The sequence below is a fragment of the Urocitellus parryii genome, chromosome 7, assembly GCF_045843805.1.
Source record: "Urocitellus parryii isolate mUroPar1 chromosome 7, mUroPar1.hap1, whole genome shotgun sequence".
Classification (NCBI taxonomy): Eukaryota; Metazoa; Chordata; class Mammalia; order Rodentia; family Sciuridae; genus Urocitellus; species Urocitellus parryii.
This window is the reverse complement of record NC_135537.1, coordinates 80,907,890-80,926,123: the sequence shown is the minus strand read 5'-3', so window position 1 is coordinate 80,926,123 and position 18,234 is coordinate 80,907,890. Positions and strand designations below refer to the sequence as shown.

Genomic DNA, 18,234 nt, shown 5'->3' with positions numbered 1-18,234 from the left:
ACTTCCAAATTCGTTCTACGAGGCCAACATCACCCTGATTCCGAAACCAGACAAAGACACATCAAAGAAGGCAAACTACAGACCAATATCTCTAATGAACCTTGATGCAAAAATCCTCAATAAAATTCTGACGAATCGGATTCAAATACATATCAAAAAAATTATACACCATGATCAAGTAGGATTCATCCCTGGTATGCAAGGTTGGTTCAATATACGGAAATCAATAAATGTTATCCACCACATCAATAGACTTAAAAATAAGAACCATATGATCATCTCGATAGATGCAGAAAAAGCTTTCGACAAAGTACAGCATCCTTTTATGTTCAAAACTCTAGAAAAATTAGGGATAACTGGATCATACCTCAACATTGTAAAAGCAATCTATGATAAGCCACAGGCCAGCATCATTCTGAATGGAGAAAAATTGAAGGCATTCCCTCTAAGATCTGATACAAGACAGGCATGCCCTCTCTCACCACTTCTGTTCAACATAGTCCTCGAAACACTAGCCAGAGCAATTAGGCAGACGAAAGAAATTAAAGGCATAAAAATAGGAAAAGAAGAACTTAAATTATCACTATTTGCAGATGATATGATTCTATACCTAGCAGACCCAAAAGGGTCTACAAAGATGCTATTAGAGCTAATAAATGAATTCAGCAAAGTGGCAGGATATAAGATCAACACGCATAAATCAAAGGCATTCCTGTATATCAGCGACAAATCCTCTGAAACAGAAATGAGGACAACTACTCCATTCACAATATCCCCCCCAAAAATAAAATACTTGGGAATCAACCTAACAAAAGAGGTGAAAGATTTATACAATGAAAATTACAGAACCCTAAAGAAAGACATAGAAGAAGACCTTAGAAGATGGAAAAATATACCCTGCTCATGGATAGGCAGAACTAACATCATCAAAATGGCGATATTACCAAAAGTCCTATATAAGTTCAATGCAATGCCAATCAAAATCCCAACAGCATATCTTGTAGAAATCGATAAAAGAATCATGAAATTCATATGGAATAATAAAAGACCCAGAATAGCAAAAACAATACTAAGCAGGAAGTGTGAATCAGGCGGTATAGCGATACCAGACTTCAAACTATACTACAGAGCAATAGTAACAAAAACAGCATGGTACTGGTACCAAAACAGGCGGGTGGACCAATGGTACAGAATAGAGGACACAGTAACCAATCCACAAAACTACAACTATCTTATTTTTGATAAAGGGGCTAAAAGCATGCAATGGAGGAAGGATAGCATCTTCAACAAATGGTGCTGGGAAAACTGGAAATCCATTTGCACCAAAATGAATCTGAATCCCTATCTCTCGCCGTGCACAAAAGTTAACTCAAAATGGATCAAGGAGCTTGATATTAAATCAGAGACACGGCATCTGATAGAAGAAAAAGTTGGTTATGATCTACACGCTGTGGGATCGGGCTCCAAATTCCTCAATAGGACACCCATAGCGCTAGAGTTAACAAATAGAATCAACAAATGGGACTTACTCAAACTAAAAAGTTTTTTCTCAGCAAAAGAAACAATAAGAGAGATAAACAGGGAGCCTACATCCTGGGAACAAATCTTTACTCCACACACTTCAGATAGAGCCCTAATAACCAGAATATACAAAGAACTCAAAAAATTAGACAATAAGATAACAAATAACCCAATCAATAAATGGGCCAAGGACCTGAACAGACACTTCTCAGAGGAGGACATACAATCAATCAACAAGTACATGAAAAAATGCTCACCATCGCTAGCAGTCAGAGAAATGCAAATCAAAACTACCCTAAGATACCATCTCACTCCAGTAAGACTGGCAGCCATTAGGAAGTCAAACAACAATAAGTGCTGGAGAGGATGCGGGGAAAAGGGCACTCTTGTTCATTGCTGGTGGGACTGCAAATTGGTGCAGCCAATCTGGAAAGCAGTATGGAGATTTCTCGGAAAGCTGGGAATGGAACCACCATTTGACCCAGCTATTCCCCTTCTCGGTCTATTCCCTAAAGCCCTAACAAGAGCATGCTGCAGGGACACTGCTACATCGATGTTCATAGCAGCTCAATTCACGATAGCAAGACTGTGGAACCAGCCTAGATGCCCTTCAATAGATGAATGGATAAAAAAAATGTGGCATTTATATACTATGGAGTATTACTCTGCGTTAAAAAATGACAAAATCATAGAATTTGGAGGGAAATGGATGGCATTAGAGCAGATTATGCTAATTGAAGCTAGTCAATCTTTAAAAAACAAATACCAAATGACTCCTTTGATATAAGGGGAGTAAACAAGGACAGGGTAGGGAAGAAGAGCTTGAGAAGAAGATTTACATTAAACAGGGATGAGAGGTGGGAGGGAAAGGGAGTGAGAAGGGAAATTGCATGGAAATGGAAGGCGATCCTCAGGCTTATACAAAATGTCATATAAGAGGAAAGGAGGGGCAAGACAAGATAATACAAATGGAAGAAATGATTTACAGTAGAAAGGGTAGAGAGAGAAAAGGGGAGGGGAGGGGGGATAGTAGAGAATAGGACAGACAGCAGAATACATCAGACACTAGAAAGGCAATATGTCAATCAATGGAAGGGAAACTGATGTGATACAGCAATTTGTATATGGGGTAAAAGCGGGAGTTCATAATCCACTTGAATCAAACCGTGTAATATGATGTATTAAGAACTATGTAATGTTATGAACGACCAATAAAAAAAAAAAAAAGAAAAAACAGTAAGATCTACATTGTAAGGGAATAAGAGAACAAGATGTTTAATTTAAATCCTACGTTAAATTTGAAAGGGAGATAAAAATAGGGGAAAGTAAAAAAGGATAAAACCTTAAAAATCTCATAAACAGAAAAAGAGAATTAAGATAAAACAAGAAAAGTTTTAATAATAAAATATTTGGTTGCCTTATATTGCTTTTTCTTGCTTGAGTGCACTGACTAGAAACTCTAGTATTATGTTGAATAAAGCAGAAAGGGCACACACTATTGCCTTGTCCCCACTCTTAAGAGGAAAGCATTCAGGATTTCACTATTAAATATTTTATTCACTGTTGGTTTTGCATAGATGACCTTTTTCAATTTTGTCACGAGTGGGTGCAACATCTGGTCAAAAAATTTTTCTGTATCTACAGAAATAATAATGTGGTTTTGACACCTTATTCTAGCAATATGGTTTATGACATTAATCAATTTCCAGAGGTTAATCCAGCTTTGTACCCCTATAATAAATTCCAGTTTGTTATGAGATATACATATATATATATTAATTTTTAATACTTTTATTCTATTTATTCATTTGTACGTGGTGCTGAGGATAAAATCCAGGGCCTCATACGTGCTAGGCAAGCACTCTACCGCTGAGCTATAGCCCCAGTCCCTGATATCTTTTTTACACGTTGTTAGATTCAGCTTGCCAAGGCATTTTTGAGGATTTTTATGTCTATGTTCATAAGAGACACTGTTCTATTATTTTCTTGTGTTGTCTTTTTATGGTTTTGGTATCAGGGTGCTATAAGCCTCTTAGAAGGAGCCAAAACATGTTCCTCCTTCCTCTATTTTCTGAAAAATTCATAAACTATTAGTAGGATTTCCTCATTAAGTATTTGATAAAATTCACTAGTGAATGTTGGGTCTTAGTTTTCTTTTGTGAAAATATTTTTAATTACTAATTTATTTACTTGGTAGAGGGACATTCAGATTTTTTAATTTCTTCTTGAGTCAGTTTTGGTAACTAGTGACTCTAAGAATTTGTCTGTTTCAATTAAATTGCTAAATTTTTTGGCATAAGGCTGTGAATAATATTGTATTATAATCTTTCTAGTTTTGGAGAGGTTAGTAGTTTAGGCCTCCTCTTTTATTCTAGATTATCACAAACTATTATTTTTCCCTTTAGTTTTGTCTAACTCACAGTTTCTCAACGTCATTTACATTTTGAAAAAAACAATTTTTGGTTTCATTGATTTTTCTTCACCATTTTCCAGGTACCCATTTCATTAATTTTCATTCTAATCTTTATTATTCACTTCCTTCAGCTTGCCATTGGTTTAGTTTACTTTTTCTACATTTCAAGGTAAAAAAATTAACACTATTGACTTGAGATCTTTCTTATTTTCCAAAACAGGCATTAAAAGGTATAACTTTACCTCTATCTACTATTTTAGCTGCAACTTACACATCTTATTTTACTTCAATCAACATCCTATCTGACTTCCCTTGCAGTTTCTTCTTTAACTCAGGATTATTTAGAAATGTGCTATTAATTAGCTGGTTATTCAGAAATATTTTCAGTTTCTCCAAATTTCCTTCTGCTTTTGATTTCTAATTTAACGTCATTGTGGCCAGAGACCATACTTCGGATGCTTTTAATCTTTTCAAATTTATTAAGACTTGCTTCACAGCTTAGCATATAGTCTATACTGAAGAATGTTCTGTGTATATGCAAAATGAGTGCTGTATTCTGCTGTTGTGCATAATGTTCACTAATTATGATTTTTTTAATGTCAATGGATGAACCTCAAAAATTTTATGCTGAACAAAGAAACCAGACATAAGAGATTACATGATTCCATTTCTATGAAATGTTTCAAAAAGGCAAATTTATAAAGACAGAAAGTAGGTTAACAGTTGCTTGGGCTGGGGCTGGGAATGGGAGTCAATTGTTGAAGTTCACACAGGAGTTCATTAGAACATAAAATGTTGCCATGTGCTGGGTGTGGTAGTGGCACATTTGTAATCCTAGTGACTTAGGAGGCTAAGGCAGAAATATTGCAAGTTTGAGATCAGGCTCAGCAATTTAACAAGATCCTGTCTCAAAAACCAAAAAGGGTTAGAGATATAGCTTACTGGTAGATTTCCTAGGTTCTATCCCCAGTACTAAAAGGACAATTTTAAAAGTTCCACAGTAATGTAATGATTGTACCATCCTAAAGTTTGGAAAAGTTCTTAAAGATTACTAAACTGTATCCTTAAAATGAGTTAATTCTATGATATTTAAAATATAACTGAAATAAATTTACATGGATATTTATAAATTCAATATAATCTACAGCCATACCACCCTGAACGCATCCAATCTCGTCTGATCTTGGAAGCTAAGCAGGGTCAGGCCTCGTTAGTACTTGGATAGGAGAAAAATTCAGTATAGATAAATGCCACTTTTTAAAAAATTCATTGAAGTTTACAACTTGAAGTAGCCATGGCATCAAGCTCTTAATCTGAAAATCAAATATGTCCCATCTTTCTCACTGTATTTTTCTAAAGTAGTAAGTTATATTTTAGGCACCCATACTGTCCTATTAACAAGGATAAGTTCACCATCACAATGTAATGGTGCTAAACTGAGAAGGGAAAAAAGAATTGGAAAAATGGCTATTTGCAACTCCTAATTAAATAACTGATTCAGGGCAACTAACAGAAATTGATGCTAAAACCATTAGGGAAATGCTCTGAAAACAGGGCTGGTCAATCTTGGCATCACTAAAAGTAGGACAACCAGATACTAGGTGTCTCCTAATGCCATGAATATGAAACATTGAACATCTACTACATGCAGTCTTGTCAAAAATTAAACCTGTCATTTAAAAATATTTTTTAATTTTATTTATTTTTATTTATTCTAATTTGTTATACATGATGGCAGAATGCAATTCATTTCATATTACTCATATAGAACACAATTTTTCAAGACACTGATTGTACACAAAGTATTTTCACACAATTCATGTCTTATACATGTACTTAGGATAATGATGCCTAACTCATTCCACCATCATTCCTACCCCTTTGCCCCCTCCCTTCCCTTCCCTCCCTTTTTCCCTATCTAAAGTTCCTCCATGCATCCCATGCTCTCCATCCCCCCAATCACAGTTATGAGTCAGCATTCTTATATCAAAGAAAACCTTCAGCTTTGGTTTTTTGGGATTGGCTTGCTTCGCTTAGCATTATTTATTTTTTATTTTCTGATCATTAAACATTCTATCTCTTTTCCTTGTTTTATTTCTATTGCATAAGAGCACCACTAATACAAGGTTGAGAGAGGCATAAGGGTGAACACACTGTTTAGTAAATATCAGTTTTTCTTTTATTTGAAGATCAAGGAAAACCCTTGATCTTCTATATTTGTTATTAATGGAGGTTGAATTTTATTAAGTGATACCTAGACATATGTTAAGATAATAAAATTTTTTTCTTATTCTTTTAATAAGATGTCAATTGATTTCTGAATGTTAAACTTTGCAATACTGAGACAAATTTAAATTATACATAAAAGAAATGAATCTGAATCTAATTGAGCTTTTACATATAACTTTCAGTTTATAGGAACACAAGTATTGGAGGGACAACTTAAGTGAAAAGGACAAGCAAAAAAAAAATCAGATAAACCCAGAATTGAAATACTGTACAGAACAAGTGCAGGCTTCTTCAATAACCAAAGAAAAATGAATGAATATGAGAGAAAGCTCTAAATTAAGGCAGACTCATGAGACATGCCATGAATGAGCCTTGTCTTGATCAAAATTCCATTATCCAACATGCGAGAGCACTTGAGACTCTTGGGAAAATCAGAATATGAAATTACTGATAATTTTGTTCAGTTGATAATGAAACTAAAGTTATTCAAGAAAACAGCACTTTTTGGAGATACAAACAGAAGGCTGTAGAGGTAAAATAACAAGGCATCAGAGATTTGCTTTTAACCAGAATAACATACAAAGAGAAAAGACAAAGGGGAAAATGAAACAGGAAAATGCTGACATTTCTTCCATCTGGAGCCTCATTTGTGTTCTAGCTCTGAGTATGTTTGAAAAGTTTCACAATAAAAAGTTCATTTTGAAGAAAACAAAGTAAGACAGAATAGAGTTTTGAGAGTTGAGTGCAAATGCCACTCAATTTTTTTTATTTTTTATTTTTTTAACAGAGAAGATAGTTACCTCCAAAAATAACATGTGTATGAATCCTGGGATTCCTGACTAGGATGACTTACCTTCTGGCAATCCTTTTGAAAGTAGCTTGAAATAATTCTTCCATAACATGCTGCTGTTCTCGACAAAGAATATCTGTCATCAACTGTAACAATATAGGGCTTTGGGATAATTCCAATGCATCTAGAAACTAGAAAAAAAAATATTAGGATCATTAAAATTTTGTAGGGTTTTATTTTGATTTTAATTGTTCTAATTTAAAAATAGAAAACAGAACAAAATTTCATACATAATTTTAAAATGTTAAGATTTTTATCATTATTTTTTCCGGAAACAGTGAATGCCTGGATTATGACAATGTTCATTAAGTAGTAGAGTTTTTATTCTTTTTAGGTTTTGCAGATGTTTTTCCTTTCTTTTTCCAGAGGTTCTGAAATTCCATGGGGTGTGCCCTCACCAGAATCTTCTGCTCTCACTAGGCAGGCACTATTGGTCCTCTTACTCAAGAAACACATTTATTTTCCCCACACTTCTTGAAATATCATTATTGTTACTGTTATTTTGGTATCAGGGATTAAACACAGGGGCACTTAACACTGAGCCATATCCCCTGCCATTTTTTATATTTTATTTAGAGACAGGGTCTTGCTGAGTTGCTTAGGGCCTCAACAAGTTGCTGAGGCTAGCTTTGAACTTGCAATCTTCCTGCCTCAGCCTCCAGAGCCACTGGGATTACAGGTGGGCACCACCAAGCCCAGCTTTCCCCACCATTCTTATTACAGGGCAGAGGTCCTTCTTCAGGCTCCCATTCTCTGTCTCAATGTCTGTTTGTTCCACTTTCTAGGCAAAACTCTCAATTTTATCTTCATAAGATAACAGGAAAGTTTTAATTTAAGTTTTGCTTTTACATATTTAATTTCCACAGCCCCCGTGTTTCCTATTTCATGGACACAGTGCCTTCCTTCATTTCTCAATCTATTCTTACACATTCTTTCTTCTTCCCTCCTTTGGTTGACTCCATTCCCTCTGACCTCCATTTTCCTGTTGGTCTGCATCTTTTTTTTTTTCTTTTTGTGAGGGGGAGTGGGGGCGGTGTGAGTGCTGGGGACTGAACCAGGACCTCATACAAGTTAGAAAAACATTCTACCACTGGGCTACACCCCAGCCCAAAGCAGTTTGATCACTTATTTATTTTGAGATATAGTTGTCTCATTTCTCAGTCTGGCCTTGAACCTGTTGTCACCACACCCCTGGTTTGTATCTTTTTTTTTTTTTTTTTTTTTTTGGAGAAGCTTTCTTTATTCATTCATGTTCATTTTTTTTTTTTTGTATTGCATTTACATTTACATTTAAAAAAATACTAAGGATCAATTTAGAATCTTTGTGAATGCTAAAATCATGAAATAACAGATTATTGGAGAACAGAATATTTACATAATACCAACATAACCAGACTGAGGTCACTATCATGAGGCAACTAATATCATTTGCCACTTGCTGTGCTACTGTTGCCAAGAAGGTTAACCTGAATCTCCTGACTAAGCTTTAAATCTACCTTTTCATTTAGAAGAAAATAAAGGATAAATAGACAAGTCAAACAAATAGGGGAAAATATCCAAAAAAAGGTCTCTGGTTCTTTCAAAAATGGAATGTCTTGGTGTCATCAATTTGTGACCCCAAAGCCGAGGTCCTTTCTCCCTCTTTGAATTGTAGAACCAGTAACAAAATAAAGCATGAGTAGAGCACTAAAGGATACTTTTATTTCTGGCAAAGAATAGGAAAGGTGGGAGATAAACTCACAAATCAACTTCCCACCCATTGGACAAGAGAACCAAAGAAGTGTGGAGTCTAGAGGAAGTTGTGGTGCCTTTTACAACCAGTCCTGAACCCTACAGCAGCCTTCCCTCCATGGCATTCTTTACAAAGAATATCCTTAAGTCCAACTCAGGCCCAGTGGGAGAATATTTCTTAGCTTCTTTTGGTATTATTGCTCATAATTTACATATCATTACACATTCCGCTTTTATGCATTAAATATTTCACAATTTAATAGTGAGGGGAAAATAAATTACAGTGGATTCAGCTATTTACCTGCCTGTGCAGCCAGCCAGGAAATGGATTAAAATGAATTCTTAAAGAATTCTCTAATTCTGAATATTTCACTTACTTCTTTTCATCAAGAAATTAAAAAAAATAAAAATGTTTAAATTTTGGTACTACTAATACTAACCTTTTTCATGCAATCCACATAATTATTGTACCTCAGAGTTCCCGGCGGAAATTCATTAGAGTTCATGGGGAAATTAGAAACAATGAGCATTTCTAGAACATGCTTAAGGTCCTCCAGACTGTCTCCAGTCAGGCTGGTAAAGAATGGAAGAAGAATTACAGCTTGGCCCTGTGGAAAAACATAGACATATGTGTCATGCTAACTGTGATTTACAAATCCTACAGATTAAACAAAAATACTGCTTTCTAAATAAAGCACTATGTGGATTCAAGAATGACTTCGGAGTAACTTCTGGATTACATTGAAAACCAACATGAATGCAATTCTGTACCTTGACTTCCACTCCAGAGATGAGTGGGATGACTTAGAGCTATATGCATACACATAAATAAAATACTGTGTGCTGGTTCTGGAGGCGTTTATCCTTCTACAAATAAAAACCCTAACAGAAATGTAATAGATGAGTTTCAAATGGAAAAAAATGACCTCTGAGGTAATTTATAACTTACCCACTGCATAACTACCTTAGTACCTCATACTGAGCTTCATTTTAGAGCTTAAAACATTATAAAACTTTAAAATTAGCAACCTTAAAATTACAGTATTTATTAAATTCTTGACCCCCCAAATTGAGATTTTGTTATATTTAATGGTAAAAAAGACTAAGTAATAAATATAGCAAATCTAAAAAGCTAATTTAAATCATATGTGCAAAGACAAATGTAAATTCTCCTAAGTATGACAATCTTCATGATTATAGTTTAAAAGAAATGCTCTCATTTCTTGGAGACACATACTGAAGCACATGCAGATTAAATGTACCAAATCCTGGGAGTGTCCTTCAAGAGGAAAAGGGCTGCATAGTTGGAACAAACCTGCCCCACAAACTGGGTTAATAAAACTGATGATAAGTACATAGGGACTTACTGTGCTAGTCTATTTTTGGATGTTTGAAATTTTCCACAAAAAACAGAAAGCACGATAAATATGCAAAAATATAAAAGTCTGAAAAAAGAATATAATCTGGGAAAAAATATTTTCCAGTCATTTACCTTCAAGTGCAGACCCAACTCTGAATCAGCAAGGAGACTAGTATATGTTGTAAAGACTTCAGGGAATGAGTTATGATTTGTATTAAAAGAGACAGATGAATCAATCTAAAAGAAGGAAAAGAAAAATATGACACATTTCTTTTTATATCTCTATTTTCTTTAACTCATTTTCCAAATGCTTAAATTTCAGAAATAAACTGCGAATCTGTTCTTGGGCTTCAACAATACCTCAACAATCTTATTTTGAAATATTTTAATGTTATCTGCTAAAGTATGTAAAGGTACAACAAAAAGATAATACAAGAAATGATAACATAATAAATAACGATATAAAATAATGGAAAAAGTAAAAAAATGTAATCAGTAATTACCCCTCCCCAATGATTTTTATTGATCAAACCAATGAGCCTTTAAAGCTACTTCCATTAAATTTTTAAAGAAACAGCCTTATGATTTTCAAAACGCAAAACAGAAATACCTGTAAAACTTTTGTCAGTAAGGCCAGTACCGCCATTTTACTTTCTGGAGCAGAATCCTTGGCCCACCATGAATCACACTTCCTCCAGTTCTGCAGAATTGTAGTCGCAAGCTTCAGTCCTTGGTGTTTCTGAACGGCTCGATCCCTAAAGCTCTGATCTAACATACCATTCAAAACAGCACTCACCTGAAATAATTTTGTAATGAATGAGGAAAAATTCTCAGTATTGAGAATAACAGATATTAAACAAAATTCACTTTCATTTCAAAGCTATTCTTAGGCAACAGAAACGCTATTTCTTTAACAGATGTTTACTTCAAACCCTTTTAATTTGCAAACAGTATTTTACTACATAAATTCTTTCCCACATAAAGAAGAGCATGGCCTTATTGATGTCACTGTGCTCCTCCTGCCACTCTTGGTGCTCTTAGTTTGGGCCATTTTTGATCCAACTCCAGTTGGAAGAGGAAGGAGCTCTTTTCTTTTTCAGTAGCAATGCTTGTTTCAGGAACATTGTATCTTCTCTTATCTCATGGAGGTTTTTCCTTCTTTTTACATTTCCATCACTAAAGAACTGCTACACATTGCTTTTTTCCTGCTGCACTTTAGTATCATTCTCTCCAGGTCTTGGCTTCTTAGCTATTGGCTCACGTTTAAGAATTGACTGGAAGTGCTGTGCAGGGGCAGAGATCACATGCTATGAGGGTCACCATTGTCACTAGTTGGCAATGACAACTGAATCTTTATTTTCTCCTAGGCCTGTCACAATATTCTGAGGGTAAGCACCTAGTTGACAGTATCCCAGACTCAAATTGGAAGGTGAGGATGAAGTGCCTGCCTCTAGGACTAGAATTTGGGTAAGCTTTCAACTTTGTCTGTTTTCATGATGGAATCTTTACACTCAATTACGCAGAATCCTGGGCCAAGATACTCATGTCCCTAGAAATCATCACCTTCAGTCTTCTTCCTGGTAGCAGGACTGGGCTCTGATGACTGGAGGCTGACTTTGCACCAGGCCTCCCTCCTCAGACTCTCTTCCATCCTCTGCCCAGCACACTGGTCATCCCACCCTCCTGCTGCTGTCATAGAACAGCTATTGGCCAGGCATGGTGGCCCACGTCTGTAATTCCAGGGACTCAGGAGGCTGACACAGGAGAATTGCCAGGTTCAGGCAAGCCTCAGCAACTTACTGAGATGCTCAAAATCTTAGCAAAACCCTGTCTCAAAATAAAAACAACAGGAGAGGGAAGATGACAGAGTAGAGAAAGGAAGCACAGCTGAGCAGTCTCTCGGCACCAGACTTACACAATAGGAAGGCAACGAGTAAAAAAAAGGAATGTCATTTAAACCCAATACTGAACTGTAGTTAAAGAAATAAAATAAAAATTCACATAGGAACAGAACGTCAGTAACTTCGGCGTAAGAAATAATACCTTAGAGGCTGGGGTTGTAGCTCAGGGATAGAGCACTTACCCAGCACATGCGTGAGGCACTGGGTTCAATCATCAGCACAACATAAAAATAAATATAAAATAAAGGTACTGTGTCCATTTACAAATTAAAACAATACCTTAGATACACATCAGCTCTGGTTGCCATCAGAACAGAGCAAGGAATGTGCACAAAGAAATGTGTGGCCAGCAAATGAAGAAATTAAAAAATAAAGAAAACTGACTTAGGAAAAACCTGGGTTTACAGAAAAAGGCAGATTTTAATGGGCACAGTTGATGAGGTAAGCACCTCAGTGAAAGAAAATTCAAAGCAGTCTGCAGGGGTGAAAGGATTCCGGTGTGTGGGGGGGTGTTGGTGAGGCCCCCAGGAGTGTGGCACTCCAGGGCAGATACCCAGACTGCACTATTCATCAGCACTTGCCAATCAATCCCACCCAACACTGGGAGATTAGAAGCTGAGAGCTACTACACCCTGCTAGCAGCTACATGAGGGGCACAAGGACATTGACCAAAAATACAGAGCCAAAAAAATAAAGTCTGAAAATCCATTCCTACCAGCAGATTTAACTCCCACAGTGGAAATAAGCAAGCCTTTTATCTCTCATTAAGATTTTCTTTTTTACTCCATATTCCCAGTTTTTAGCTTTATTATATTTTAACATTTTTTCGATTTTTTCAAACATCATTTTACCATGCTGTATTACTCTTCACTTTTTTCCTTTTCATTATGTATGATTTTTTGTATATGTGAGAGCATTATATGCTCTCACTGTACAAATAACTGTTTGAGTATATATTTATATGTACACACACACACACACACACACATACACTAATAACTTTTACTTATATTGATAGCTCTCTGTCTTGAATATATTCATTATTTAGTTTTCATTAAACTTAGGTATGTTACGATTATACAAGAATTTGTGTTGTTTTAATTTCACATTGGCTTATTCTCTTTTTTTGGTACTGGAGATTGAACTTAACCACTGAGTCACTTTTTATGTTTTTGATTTTGAAACAGGGCCTCACTAAGTTGCCGAGGCTGGCTCTGAACTCGTGATACTCCTGCCTCAGCCTCCCAAGCTGCTGGAATTCCAGGCTGGTTCTTTTACACCTACATCCTAGCTCCCCTTCTTCACTCTCTTCCCCCAGTAACAGCCAAAACCTCCTATTCCCTCCTCTTCTCTTTTTTTCAATATGTTCAGTTAACTTATGATCCCTTCTTTACAGCTGACATCTGCTCCCTACCACTTCTCTCCTCTGCTCACTTTTTCAAACACTTCAAACTTTCTCTTGCCTACCCTGTTTTCTCTTAAGAAACTGTAATTCTACTAATTATTAGAAATTATACAGACTATGTAACTCCTACCCCATTCAAACTGTTGTAATTATTAAAGTATAAGACAACATAGTAGTCACCTACTGTCAAATGCCTGATCTAGTTCAGTTTTTTATTGTAGTTATTATTGTTAAAAGCTGACCCCACCATTCCTATATAGGTGTCAAAGTAGACACCAGGCAATTATATTAAGGCTGTATATTTGTTGCTAACATTAGTTCCATTCCTGATTCTTGCTCCCTCTAAAAGGGCTTGGAAAGATCACAGAGTAGAGATCTTACAGGTGAGAAATACATCTCAACGAAGCAGTAGTGAATCCCACCCTACATACAATATACCCCTACTTGAGCCCTAATGTTACTTCAACTCAAAGAACTGAGGAGACAGAAACCCAAACCAATAAGAAGGACGCAAGGAGGAATAATCAGAAAGGAACCTCAACTCCCACCCCTTGGAACCTCTACTTATACATCAAAAACAGAGAAAAGTCCCCGAACAAATAAGATAATTGGATACAAGTAAAAAAGAGGAAGGGGAACCCAATTAGTGCACAAGACTAGGACCTCAGAATATATGAGGAAACAGGCAAACAAATCTCTCCCCCAAATTCATAATCCCCCAAAAAAGGACTCTACTGATATTGATAGTCAAAATCCCAGAGAAATATTATAAAAAATTGATTATTGAAATGTTCAGTAAACTAAAGGAAGATCTAAGTAATGAATTGACAGCAAATGCAGAAGGTGAAAGACCATTTCAATAAAGAAACAGAAACAGTGAAAAGAAACCAATCAGAACTCCTGGAAATGAAAGACACAATCAAAGAAATTAAAAATGCATTTGAAAGTATCACTAACAGATTGGATTGCATAGAATATGGACCTACTCAAATTAGAAGCTCTCTACTGACATATCATAATCAAAATGCCTATCATAGAAAATAAAAGAAAAAATACTACAAGCTGTGAGAGAAACAGGTCACATTTAGAGGTCAACCTATAAGTCTCACTTCTGATTTCTCAAATCAGACCCTAAGATCAAGAAGGGCCTGGAATGAAGTAGTTCAAGCTCTAAAAGAAAACAACTGCCAGCCAAGGTTACTTTACTCAGCAAAGCTCAGTTTCAAAATGGAGGGGGAAATTAAAACTTTCCATAACAAGAAAATACTAAAAGAATTAATGATCACCAAGCCAGCAGGACAAAGAATACTCAAAGATAAACTGCACACAGGGGGACTCAAAAACAAATTGCAAAGTTCCCAAACAGAGAAAGATCAATAGAAGAGTAATCCACTAAATGAGAAGCAAGGCAGTATTAAATATAACAAAACATGAAAATGACAGGAAACCACAAACACCATTTCCACACTGATGCTGAAAGCTAATGGTCTCAACTGCCCAATTAAAAGACACAGATTAGCAGGATGGATCAAAGAACAAGATACAACTATATGTTGTCTATAAAAGACTTGTTTTATAGGTAAAGACACCCACAAGCTGAAGGTAAAAGTATGAAAAAAAAAATATCCCAGGGATACAACCCTCAAAACAAGCAGGAATAGCTACTCTCATAACTCACAGAGCAGATTTCAAACAAAAATTAATCAGAATAGACAAAGAAGAGCTGGGTGTGATGGTGTACACCTATAATCTGTACACCTGTAATCCCAGTAATTTGGGAGGCTGAGGCAGAAGGATAGTGAGTTCAAAGTCAGCTTTAGCAATTTAAGCAAGGATCTATACAACTTAGTGAAACCCTGTCTCTAAATAAAATATTTATTTTATTTATTTATGTGCTACGGATGTGTCTCAGTGGTTAAGTGGCCTGGAGTTCAATTACTGGTACCAAAAAGAGAGAGACACACACACAAACAAGGCCACTGAATCCTGGTAAAGGGAACAATCCAATAAGAAGATATAACAATAGTAAATATTTATGCTCCAAATGTCAGCACATCCAGTTACATTTAAAAAATAAATAAATAAAACTCTTCACAGCCTTTGTCACCCTGGAAGTCTTTTCTCTGTATCCTTCAAGACAACATTATTATTATTATTTTTAATCCTGTTTTATTAATTTAGTGTGATAGGGAAGGAACAAAGATAAACATGTATGGTTTTATTCATCATTTTCACCAGAAGCCTAAACAGTTTAAAAGCTCAAAATGTTAAATTTCCTGATATATCCACTATCATTTTATTTCTAAATTTAATGAATACAAATTCATGGCTGGAGATATAGTTCACTGGTAGATCATTTGCCTAGGAAGCATAAGGCTTTGTGTTCAATCCTCTACACATAAATAAATTAATTAATTAATAATAGATAGATAGATAGATAGATGCTAGTAGCATCTCACAAAATAATCCCTTGACAACAGGAAAGCACTGTTTGGAATAAGAGGGTTCAACATTGCAACCTCCGCCTTAAAATTGTCCTACCAATATGTTTTCTGTCTACAGGCAGGTTACATTTCAAAATTTCAGAAGTTTAACAAATCAAAGTCAAAGATTTATTAAATATTGATCTCTGAAGAATCAATATGAAAAGGCAAAGACAGATATAGCAAGTATATGCAGGAAATGACTTGGCACTGAAGGCATGAAAAACCTTTAGCAGTGTGGAAGATCAATTCATGGGAGCAAGGGCAGTTACAGCCTTGTAGGTTAGGTGTGAAAGCTCCATTGCTGAAATCAGAGTTTCTCTGCTTCTGCTGGCATGTGGGAACTGCATAAGCCACAGGCCTCAGCAGTCAAGAAAGCCCATTTTATGTTAGCAACTAATCAAGACAGGGATAACTGCCAGGACTGTAACTGGCAAAACCAAATTCTTCTCCACTACTATCAAGAGATGTGCTGCAGCTCTTAAGTGGGCTATGCCTTCTGGTGTCACAGCAGACCCCAGCAGTTCACCACTAATTCTTCTTTCTGGGTTTTTGTCTCATGAATTTGAAGGATGAAATCCATAGACAAAAAAGAGTGTAAAAGAGTAGGATTTATTAAAATGGGAAGACAAGAGCTGTCGCAGGGCAAGAGGGATTGCAGCTTGAGGGAGATAGTCCGGGGTTTATACAGCTCTCAGGCCAATGCTATTGGTCCAAACTTATGCTAATGAGATTTTGAAAAAGTACCAATGTTATTGGTCCAGATTTATGTTAATCAGATCTTGGAAAGTATCAATGCTATTGGTTAGCTCTTGAGTTAACTTTCCTGCTATTTCCATCTGGGTCTGCCCCCATTTCTGTTTTCCTATTTGCTCACCTGGCCTGGGGGCAGGCCACCTGAGGCAACGGGTTGGCACACCCTGGTGGGCCCCTGCACTGACAAGGTAGGCTCCCTGCAGCCATAGCCTGGGCTTGCTACTCGGGGACAAAGGCTTGGATTCATTATGACATCTTGGCAAAAGTCCTGTACTGTAAAGTTTGCCTTATGATATTAGTCCTAGGAATTTTAGAGGCATGAGGGAATGAAAAAAATCATGAATGTTCCAAAATCCATTTACATTTATTAACTATTGATAAAGATGGTGTTTTGTTTTTGTGGGTTTTCTTTTGAAACATTAACAAAAACTTTCAATCCTCCAGGAAGAAATCTTATCTTGTTTTGAAAAATCATTTCAGAAATATGGCTGTTTTATAAGCATAATTACATAAGAAAATATTTAAAGAAAAGTTTTCTTACCATTTTGGGATTGTTCACTGATGATTTCATGAGCTCTGATACAGCAAGGTCTATATTTTTCAACAGCTCAGCATTGATTGTTTCTGAGAACAAGCTATAGAAATACTCCCCATGGGAGAACCTAATGATGCTTTTCTCTGAGTTACCCAAGCATGGCATGAACAGCAGCGCTTCGTTCAGGAGCAGACTCACCAGGCGCTCACACTGTGAGGAAGATAGAAGAAGACCGTTGCAAGGGCCTATCTTCATGTTACAGAAAAGATTCTAGGGTAGAGTTCTAAAGGGAATCTGATATGTGAAGCCTGGGTTAAAGTTTTATTTGTACATATTTCAATTAGCTTCCATTTTTTTTTAAATTTTTTTGAAGTTATAAATGGACAGAATGCCTTTATTTTATTTGTTTATTTTTATGTGGTGCTGAGGATAGAACTCAGTGCCTCACACATGCTAGGTCAGTACTCTGCACATTGAGCCCCAGCCCCAGCTCTAGCTTCCATTTCTAGGTTTCACTTTAGGAAAAAAAATCCCTGAATGATGTTGTTTCCAAATTTCTAGAAAATCTTGCTGCTGCTTGGATGGTATTTTTAGGGCAAGTATTGTTAAACAATTTAAATGTAATTTTCTATACCAAGAGGACAAAGCATCAAGGAAGAAGTCCCTGCAATGGGAATAGGGACAATGGAAAATGTAATGGAGCAAACACACAGGATTAGCTGCAGACTTCAGCTACAGGAGACTAAGACTAGCCCCATTCAGTTCAAAGAGCCTTAAAGACTTTTGCTGTGCTGCTTGGGTGCTTCTGGGATTTTCTTCCAGGGCCTTCCCAAGCCATCTATCCTAAGAACCACCAAAGATAGAAGTCACAGGTTATAGTCACAAAATGTTCTTTGCCTAAAGTTCTTTGGAAAACATGACAAACCTTCAATTTAAAACTATTGATCCTTTATTTTTTTTTTAAAAAAAAAGTGTTAAGAAAATAGTCTTTATAAAGAAAGTTCATTGTAAATCAATTATAATACCTGCCCAGCGTCCAGCTAAGATCTT

At 36.1% G+C, this 18,234-nt stretch overlaps 1 protein-coding gene across 1 annotated transcript in view; it reads right to left on the bottom strand.

The window, feature by feature from the left end:
- Prkdc (protein kinase, DNA-activated, catalytic subunit) overlaps positions 1-18,234 on the bottom strand; it is a 169,529-nt gene that overhangs the window by 88,744 nt on the left and 62,551 nt on the right. The window contains exons 36-40 of the mRNA XM_077800450.1: positions 17,191-17,394; positions 10,715-10,900; positions 10,237-10,341; positions 9,185-9,352; positions 7,017-7,144 (exon numbers count right to left, since the gene is read on the bottom strand). Coding sequence (XP_077656576.1) covers positions 7,017-7,144; positions 9,185-9,352; positions 10,237-10,341; positions 10,715-10,900; positions 17,191-17,394 — 791 coding nt within the window. The remainder of the gene's footprint in view (positions 1-7,016; positions 7,145-9,184; positions 9,353-10,236; positions 10,342-10,714; positions 10,901-17,190; positions 17,395-18,234) is intronic.